Source organism: Sycon ciliatum, chromosome 13, assembly GCF_964019385.1.
Source record: "Sycon ciliatum chromosome 13, ocSycCili1.1, whole genome shotgun sequence".
Taxonomy (NCBI): Eukaryota; Metazoa; Porifera; class Calcarea; order Leucosolenida; family Sycettidae; genus Sycon; species Sycon ciliatum.
In genome coordinates this window covers 24,252,576-24,262,704 of record NC_088655.1, presented here as the reverse complement: position 1 = coordinate 24,262,704, position 10,129 = coordinate 24,252,576, and the positions used below count along the sequence as shown (strand labels likewise).

General features: G+C 47.4%; 1 protein-coding gene across 2 annotated transcripts in view; it reads left to right on the top strand.

Moving 5' to 3' along the window:
• The window catches only part of LOC135829972 (mucin-17-like), a 29,287-nt gene that overhangs the window by 8,415 nt on the left and 10,743 nt on the right, over window positions 1-10,129 (top strand). For both annotated transcript variants that reach the window (XM_065342362.1, XM_065342361.1), the window contains exons 9-16: window positions 1,375-1,824; window positions 2,387-2,665; window positions 4,891-4,995; window positions 5,107-5,298; window positions 6,748-6,801; window positions 7,068-7,259; window positions 8,603-8,803; window positions 9,456-9,725. In XM_065342362.1, the coding sequence (XP_065198434.1) occupies window positions 1,375-1,824; window positions 2,387-2,665; window positions 4,891-4,995; window positions 5,107-5,298; window positions 6,748-6,801; window positions 7,068-7,259; window positions 8,603-8,803; window positions 9,456-9,725 (1,743 nt within the window). The remainder of the gene's footprint in view (window positions 1-1,374; window positions 1,825-2,386; window positions 2,666-4,890; window positions 4,996-5,106; window positions 5,299-6,747; window positions 6,802-7,067; window positions 7,260-8,602; window positions 8,804-9,455; window positions 9,726-10,129) is intronic.

Sequence of the window (10,129 nt, the reverse complement as noted above, 5' to 3'; positions counted from 1 at the left end):
CTACCCCACCACCCATGGCTGCTTCTGGGCTTGTTTTAGGTTTGGGTCCCGCGCACGGACAGAATGGGCACGAAAATGTGAAAAAATTGTAAATGCATTTGTTTGGCTCTTGGGTGGCTCGCTGGCTTCCAGCCGAGTCTCATGCGAACCGTGGATTTTTTTTTGGGTGGCTCGCACACCGTGGCACTATGCCGGAAATTTGAGTTTTTCCGGCCTGGAAAGCCTGTCAGTGAGGCGCAAGAACTTGTAAATCCTGTCCTGAGGGCCAGCATAGTGGCAGGGGTGTGGGGTCAAAATTTCACTCTAATCCATTGAGAAACACCAAAGTTACGGTCAATTGAATGCCATATGAAATTTTTGGGTAGACTGCCCCCTTAAAGCTGTGTGGGTCCTGGCTAGCGCCATACGTTACTGAAGTAACGTCTTTTGCGTAGCTACGGGAAATATCTTGTTGAATTTGTAAAAGCAAGGAAGGACAAATGGGCACAAGTTATGAGTATGAGTAACTGTTCACTATCGTAACAAGATATTAAGCAGTCAGAAAGTGCGACTCGTATCCATTAATTTTATCTTTCCTATTTTTTTCTAATTGTCCGCAAACTCCAACGCAGCCACTTACACATTTTGGAAAACTTCACTTCTCAACTCCAAAAACGGTCTCTTCACTGCGATTCAAATCAAGATTAAGATTAACATTACACCAAATTTTCGGGCCTGGCCCATCATCGGGGTAATGACTTAATTTTTACGTTTATTATTGCCTCATTACCCGAGGTCAATTCTGCTGAATTTGCTTTCTTTTTTTTCTTTGGATGCCGACCCTGCCGGGTATTTTACACGGGGCAGGCTAAACCTGCGTCTCTACCAAGGTCAGAGATTCTTTATTCTTCCCTTCAAAAGCGGCCCCATACTTGAATGCGTAGAATTCTACGCATTCAACTGTGAAACTTTAAAAGTGAAACATATCGTGGCTCCTGGCCGAGAATTTGATTGAGATGATGAAACATTTTCAGCAAAGAAAGTGCTCACTTTGATCATGGTTTAAATTTACCCTGAAACAGATTGCATATCATCACGTGCACGCACACAACATGTACGCAAATGTCCTTGATAGGGGATAGAGGTGAGCTATGCGAGAGAGATCACATTCCTGTGCAGATACCTGCTTTTCCATTGCACCGTGCTGGCATGGCAACCCTATCATCATAGGTTGTGAGGAATGTTTTAAAACTGTATTTGACGGATATATAGTGAAGGGCATGTTCCATGTGCGATTGTGATCTCTCTGTCCCTCTTCCCGTTCTCTACCCTCTCGCTCTCCCCCCCCCCTCCCTCCCTCTCTTTCTTTGTCTCATTTCCTACTCTGTGCTGCAGATGTCATTGATTATCCACCTGCAATCACCACCACCACCGGTGCGCCAGAGGAAACAACAGATCCCGCCACCACCCAATCGCTGGTAGTAACAACAGAAACACAAACTCTTGCTCCGGATCAGGACACCACCACCAGCACACAAGCCCCACCTGTAGAGACTAGAGAGGCGGAGTTAGACACAACCGCACCTGTTGATCAGCCCACGCAACCGGCACCCGGAACAACTGTCATGGCTACCGAGTCACCAGCCACGACTGACGCCAATCAGTGCCCGCCGGTGGACTATCGCCGTAGCGACGCCGTAGTTAGCCGCTCCAGTCCGGTTCCAGGCGTTCAGGTCATCGAGCTGCGGTGCGACGACGGGTTTTCCCTGCGGGGTGCTGGTCGCATCGCGTGTGTTGAAGAGGCGGGGTACTGGAGCGAAACGCTTGGAGAGTGTATTAGTGTGGGTAAGTTTGACTGGAAACTCCTCGGTGGTAATGCATTGGTCTTGGAATAGTTGGTTATGGGTGCTTGGGGTTGTGGATAAAGAATATTATGACAAGAACGTGATTGTTGTTGTGTGTGTGTGTGTGCGTGTGCCCGCGCGCGCGCGCGCGCGTGTGTGTGTGTGTGTGTGTGTGTGTGTGTGTGCGTGTGCGCGCGCGCGCGCGTGTGTGTGTGTGTGTGTGTGTGTGTGTGTGTGTGTGTGTGCGTGCGTGTGTGTGTGTGTGTGTGTGCATGTGTGTGCGCATGTACGTGTGTGTGTGGGTGCGTGTGTGCATGTGTGCATGTGTGCGTGTGTGCATGTGTGTGTGTGTGCGCATGTGTGTGTGTGTGGGAGGGGAGTCCGCGTGTGTGTGTGTGTGTGCGTACGCGTGCGTGCATGTGTGTGTGTGCGCGTGCGTGTGTGCGTGCGTGGTAGGGGGAAATACGCTGTGGCCCCACCCTCTTTGGTTAGAAGTTAGAACCCTGTGGTTGTTGCGTACTTGCAGTGTGACATGGTTGTCATGCACAATGTGTCCAATGCAGACGTAGGTGTTCCCATGACTACCATGGCAGCTGTCACCATGGCAAGAGAAGAGGAAACACAACCTCCACCGCCGGCAACACCGGGTAATCCATCGTGCCCGCCCTTGGCCGATCCCAGTAATGGACGTATTCGGGTCACGGACGTCGTGAGGGAAGGACAATCGTTGCCACATGCACAGCTGGCGTGCAGACCTGGTTATGTTGTAATAGGCGCTGCGGACGCCGTGTGCCTCTCTGGTGCGAATCAGTGGAGTAACGATATTGGATCGTGTCAGGAAGGTAGGTGGTACGAGTGAGGGAAGTTTTAACGACACTCGGCAGGGCATCAAAAGGTGTCCATATTCGCGAAGTGTCGTTATACCCTAAGTCTCATTTCATGTATTACATGGGATGGTACTTTGCTCTGGGCATGGACATTCTGTCGTTATTCGCGAATTGTCGTTATATCCGCAGTCGATATTAGCGAAGTTGACTGTACACGGATTTCGTGGCGCTTCGAATTAGGCGTACAGCGCGCGGGTCCAGGTTCGCATAATCAGAACACTTTATGCGGGAATTGTGTTCAATGAAATCGGTCCTGGAAAAACTTCGAATTAAGCCATACTCACATTATCAGGATTTCACCTGTAGTTGTTGGCGCAGTCATCAGTGGCATGTCGTCACTGATGGGAAAGAGGAAACAACCTAAGGGGCCGTCCGCCGTAGTAAATACATGTATTTACTTAGAGACGTCTAACGGGAGTTTCTTTCTTGACCGACCCACCCACCCCCGGAAACGCCCCCCAAAAATGCAGATAATACAACTCATGATAAACACCATACTATGCACATAATTAGATACAGTACAGTCGACTCCACTTATAACGAACTTGCATATTGCGAATTTCATGATATAGCGAACCCTTGTCCATGTCCCTGTTTGAGCCAATACAAAACTGACCCTTTGTAGCGAACAGTTATGTGTCCCTGTCGCCCTGTCTACTCGGCCGTGACGCGTGCAGTGCAGTGTAGTGCAGTGCGTCTCAACGCCTACCTGCACTAGCTGTTGCAGTGCTACATTATGTACACGCGCGGTATGGTGTGCATGCACTCTGAAATTTATTTTAGAAACGCCTTGCAGGCAAACCCCCCCGCCAGAAACGCCTGTTAGCCGCCTCTAAGTAAATACATGTATTTACGGACGGCCCCTAAGGATATAAATTTTGATAAGAGATAAGGAACATGCCGGAAGGAACAACAATAATTATTGGATATGAACGATAGCACTAGTGTTCTAGTTCAACAAAATAGATATAGTCAGACCTCGTTTAACCGCACACATCCGTTTCCACAAAAAATATCCGGATAGGCGAGGGAACCGGATAATCGAACACCGGTTATGTGGGATGCATCACGCATGATCTCCCTGTAACCAGCTATTTTCTTCGGGATGGCGAGGGATCTGGATAAAAGAGGACCGGATAAGCAAGGTCTGACTGCACATGGAGATGGTGGTTATTGCGGAGAGCTAGCACGGTGATTGTGTGTTGGTAGGAGCAAAAAGTGTATGTGAATCACGGGAAAAGTGTATCTACGATGTGCCACTGATGACTGTGACGAGATAACGTTCTGAAGACACAACGTATTTTGGTTACTTGCAGACGGCTGGTTACTATGGCAATGAGAACTATACTCTTGAATGCATGAGCAATGGACTTGTTTCCGTGCTGCCTTCTCTATACATGCACATGTACACTGTACATGCGCATATTCACATGTCTGAAGGTTTGTGGTTTTCAATAAAAAGTAAAAAAAAATAACTCTGATGGTGAGCCAATTAAATTATAATTATGGTGAAAAAGGAGGGCAAATATTACGAGTTATGACTAACTGCCCACCAACCATTTTGTCGCATTTTGTTGCATTTTGTCGCACTTGCCGACTGTATAAGATCTGGTTACGTTGGTGGACAGTTAGTCATAACTCGTAACATTTTGTCCTCCTTTTTCGCCATATAAAATAAAATAAATTAGCATCCCCCCACCTCACAACAGAGCAACTGAGTTTTGCATAAGCTGGGAGTGCCGATTCGAGCAACTGGTATGATGGCTCTGCTTGGAGCCGCTAGATGGCTTGCAGCTGAGCCAGCAAATGACTCCGCTTGGAGCAGGCGAATGACTCGCAGCTGAGCTAGCAAATGACTCCGCTTGGAGCAGGCGAATGACTCCGCACGGAGCCGGCAAATGACTCCGCATGGAGCCGGCAAATGACTCCGCATGGAGCCGGCGAATGACTCCGCATGGAGCCGGCGATTTGTTTGGGAACACATGTTCCGCAAGTTGCACGCTCGAAAGTCCAAACAGCAATGACATGCAAGAGACATTGTACAGGATTTTGAAGGCGCGTGCCCACATGACTCGCGCATGCGTGCAGGTCGGGCCAGCTCGCTGGGCTGGCTGCTAACTCGCTCATTTACAAAAACTTGATCACACTACTGCCTGTGTTGCTTGTCTCTTTCTGTTCAGAGTTTTCACCCACAACAGCCCCTGCCGTGACTGAACCACTCACCACACCTACACCAGTAATCACCACCATCCAAACTGAAGCCAGGACAACCGAACCATCAAACGGTAGGTAGCGTCTGTTGCGTATGAGATGACGAATGAGATGATGAAGGAGAATTCTCAACTCTTTTTCTTTCTTCCATTCTATCGTTATCCTTATTGAAATGGGATCTCTAGGTATTGCGTGCCCAATACTACCTGATCCAGCCGGTGGCCAGATACTAACGAGGACGATCGACAACAACGGCCAGATGATGGGGTTTGTGGAATTGCGCTGTGACGAAGGCTACACTGTCATTGGTGTGTCCACCGCGGTGTGTTTGCCTGTAGTCAACCGGTGGAACAGAGCCATCGGGACGTGTGAAGGAGGTAATGTGAACATTGTTTGTTTGTTTTGTTCATTTATAGAAAAGAAAAAGGACTAGGTACTACAAGTTACGCTATAATGTCCACTAACACCACCAGTTACTTGACAATCAGCTCATGCGATAGCATTGCACAAAAACTGACCGACAGTACCGACGTTCTGCGACGAACTGGCTATCAGCTCCAGCACATCTTGGGTGTACACTCCAACATCGTAGCGTATAGCGTAACTTGTACCTCCTTGGTTCATTTTCTTTATTATAGATTAATCATTGGCTCTCCATCCGAGTATATGTTTGTTTGTTTGTATTTTACTTCACCAGATACACAGGAATTTTCTGCCTTCTTCTCTAAGCATACGGCTAGACTCTCAATAAAAGATGAATAGAATGCAAAACGACAATGGGCTCTCGGTGCGTTGCAATGTTTAATGGGATGGGGTGAATTCAAGATGGCAGCCGGAAAATCAGCTGACGACGAAGTTAAAGAGCGGTTCATCGTGCTGGGGTTGCAAATGACTTCAAAATTTCAATTTCTGGATTTATCTCTCTGATATTGGGAAATTAGAGGCCACATGCCTCGCACTGCTCATTTTCTCTCCAAAACTCAACACTTGCAAGCCAGATACGAAAGAAAGAAAAAACAACCCTGGTTCGAATCCCGGTAGTGTGACTGATGACTTTTTTCTTCCTTTCGTATCTGGCTTGCACGTGTTGAGTTTTGGAGAGAAAAAGTGCAGTACGAAGCTTGTGGCCTCTAATTTACTAATACTTTGAAATTCTCCGTGAAGTCCAAATTTGAAATTGCTATATCTCTGATAAGTGATTCTACCCGAGCCATGATGCACAAGAGAAAGTGCGGAGGTGGAAGTGAGAAGAGGTGCTGCTAATTATGCTATGATATAAGTCCCGAACGGGAAGTGAGGCCAAGATGGCAGACGGCAGACGGCTAAATACTATGCCGTCCCAACAGACATGTACGGAATGGTGTGTACACGTGGGGACAGAAGACGGTGCAGCAGCACGCACAACATATTGAGTAGCCGGAAATGAAATGGAGTCGTCCTTTTCGTAGGGTTGTATGTCCCCTGCCCTTTGCCTTATCCTAATGATTATTGTAAACAAAAAGTTTCTCTTCCGCTCTGTACGTCTCTCCCGTTCTGCCTCTCTCTGCCTCTCTCTGTCTCTCTCTGTCTCTCTCTGTATCTGTCTCTCTCTGTCTCTCTCTCTGTCTCTCTCTGTCTCTCTCTGTCTCTCCCTGTCTCTCCCTGTTTCCGTCTCTCTCTCTCTCTCTCAGTCTGTGCCTCTGCCTCTCTCCATGTGCCTCTGCCTCTGCCTCTGCCTCTGTGTTTGTGTCTATGTCTGTGTCTGTGTCTGTGTCTGTGTCTGTGTCTGTGTCTGTGTCTATGTCTGTGTCTGTGTCTGTGTCTATGTCTGTTTCTCTCTCCACCAGTACCAGCAATAACCACCATACCAACAGAAGCAGTGACAACAGCGTCATCAAACCGTAGGTGGTGCCTGTTGCATATGAGATGAAGAATGAGATGATGAAGGAGATTTGATGATGAAGAAGATGCGGTCAATATTCTCTTCGCTTTCATTTTATCGTAATGTCGACACTAGGACTTATGGGCAAAGTGGTGGCATGCTGATGAAAACATCTTTGCTTGATATGTTCCTCGTCATGTCAGGGGACGCGGCTGCGAATCTAGCTAACTTCTTCATTTTTTTCTTTTTTTCTTTCTGTCGTTATCCTTATTGAACGGGGTCCAGTCGATGCATGCCCACTACTATCTGATCGACCTGGTGGCCAGATTGTCACGAGGACGATCAACAATAACGGTCGGCTGATGGGGTTTGCGGAGCTGCGCTGTGACGACGGCTACACTATTGCCGGAGTGGCCACCGCGGTGTGTCTGCCTGGCGTCAACCAGTGGAACAGAGGCATCGGGATGTGTGAAGGAGGTAAGATGCACGCCGTTGAGCTCTCGATGCGTCGCAATGCTTCATGCTAGGGGTGAAACGAGTATCTATTTTGACCAACCGATCACTCATTCATAATGTTCGATCGAGTATCCGATTATTTCGAGTATTTTATCAAAATTCGAAAGCGCTAGATTTGTGAGTTCTCGACCAATTCGGAAGAAATTATCTGTGAACATAGAACAAAAGTCGCCAACGTCTTGTACAGAGTGTAGAGTAACGATTTTCACCAGTACTTTCATTATCTCATAACAAACTAACGTTACTTGCCGTGGTGATCGCATCGTCGAAGTCATAAAATACTGACTCAAAGGCATGCAAAACGCATGCATACCAGTCGATGAGCGGTACAACAGAAGTTTTTGAAAAATAGAATGCCAATACTAAAAAAAACGATCGAGTGCAAAATTTCGAATACTCGCTCGTTTGAAATTTTCGAACGAATACTCGAATATTCGAACTAATCGTTTCACCCCTACTTCATGCCCATGTTGCAATGCTTTGAGTCTTTTTTACGGGGTCAACGCATCTTAAAGATTGTACTTCAAAGGCAATGAACAAATTTTCTGCATTCACTGACAGCAAACGGGATCAAAATGTACTTAATTAATGTGCGACTCATAGACCCAGTAATAACTCGCCAAAGACAAGAGGGATACACATACACTCACAGCTTTTAAAAAAGGTGTCAACAAACACATTTCAGACCAGCCATGGTCTTGGGACGTGCTTTGAAGCCCATCATGTTGATCGTCTCACTGTTCTTTCCAGATCGCACCTCTCGGTTTGGGGATGTGCATTGAAGCACCCCATACTAACGGTCTATACTGTCCTCTCTTGGTCACCACTCTCCCTATTACCTATATTGTAATTACCATTCATGTATTGCGCTTCAGATTTTCTTCCGTTTTTGTCTCTTGGTGCGTTACCGGCATGGCGATACTGAGACCTAATGGTCAGTGGAGTGCCTGTAGCCTCACCAGCACTGCTACTATCTGTGACTGTGGCGACCACCATTCAATGTCTAGTCCTCCCCTAACCGTACCCCAACTCTCTCTCTCTCTCAGCTCTCTTTTTATCTGTCTTTTCTTACTCTTTTTTCTTGTCAGCTTTCCTGGTGGTTATGTGCTTTTTCAAGTAAATAATAAAAAATAAAAAAAATACTGGTACGAAATCATGGAAAGAGTGTGTGAGCGTGGGGAATGGGAGTGGAAACACTTTCTTTTTGCCACCATACCTGCACAAATCGGGTTTGTGTTTACAAACATACGCGGCCTCCAACACTCTCTGCATTTCTTCTATTTTTTCCCAATTGTTTGAAATAGAATCTGCTGATGATGCCTGCCCAATGCTACTGGATCCAGCCGGCGGCCGGATTTTACTGCGGACAATCGACAACAACGGCCAAATGATGGGGTTTGCGGAGCTACGCTGTGACGAGGGCTACACTGTAATTGGTGTGTCCACCGCGGTATGTTTGCCTGTGGTCAACCAGTGGAACAGAGTCCTTGGGACTTGTGAAGGAGGTAAGAATGTGGTGGACGGTGGCATTGTTCCACTATCATGCCGTGTGTGTGGCACTCACTTGCCCAACAATGCACAGTGCTGCTCAGTCTCAATGAAATCTGATCACTCGAGAACGCGCCGGGCAGTGCGCAGCCCTGGGCTTGCAAACACTGGGCCGTGAAATGATGGAAGGTGAAAACTTGACTCGCGCGATCCGATTTCATCGAGCAGCACAGGACAACTCCTTTGTCATGTGACGGCATTGTCATGTGACGGCATGGTCATGTGACGACATTGTCATGTGATGGTATTGTCATGTGAGAACATGGTCATGTGACCGCATATGAGTAGAAATACAAAGTGATCATGTCATGTGGACAGTGGAACCAACATGGCCGACATCATGTGACCCACTGATGTAACGAGAGTTATTCCTCCTCACGAGCTGTTGAATGATGCAACCCCAGCACTCGATAGCATGGCTTCTACCTTTGCAATCGTTGTCTTTGACGATGGAAGTCAAAATTAATGTATGTGTGTTTGTGTGTTTGTGTGTGTGTGTGTGTGTGTTTGTGTGTGTGTGTGTGTGTTTGTGTGTGTGTGTGTTTGTGTGTGTGTGTGTGTGTGTGTGTGCACGTGTGCACGTGTTTGATATACGTTTATGACTGACAGTTACAGAACTCACCACGCAAGCAGCAGCAACAACAGCAGCAGCACCGACCACCACACCCCCACAAGCAACCACCACTGCCCAACAGAGCAGCAGCATCTGCACGCCGCTTGCCAGCGTCAGCAACGGCGTGATCTCACTGCGTCCTCTACGCGAAGGATTCGAGCTCGCACGCCTCAGCTGCGACGATGGCTACCGTGCCACGGGTGCCCAGCAGATTCTGTGCGCCGGTGGAACGTGGCGGGGACAGATAGGAACGTGTCAGCCTGTAGGTAAGGTCACCCATGCACCCTAGTGGTGGGGACAGGTCCGAAAATTCGGCGAGCCTTTTTTATTTAAATAATGCAATGAATAAAACTATATGTGCACTCACATCACAGCCGTGGCAACGAATATAGTATTCCATAACGTTTTTGTCACAATCATCAATGGAATTCATGACTGAAGCCCTCATTATTTAAGTAGCATTTGTAGTGAAGAGGCCGTAGTCGAGTTGCTAGGAAGCCTTTTGTGTAAGTGGCTGCAATGGAGTTTGCAAGTGCTTATAAGTGCGGCAAACTTGTTTACCCTAAAGTCGCGTATCAAACCCAGCATATTCCTGTAGAAGCCAATGTTGGGGGCCAAGCTTCTATTCACATCAGGCTTCTATTCAAATCAAGTACCATATTTCCCCGAT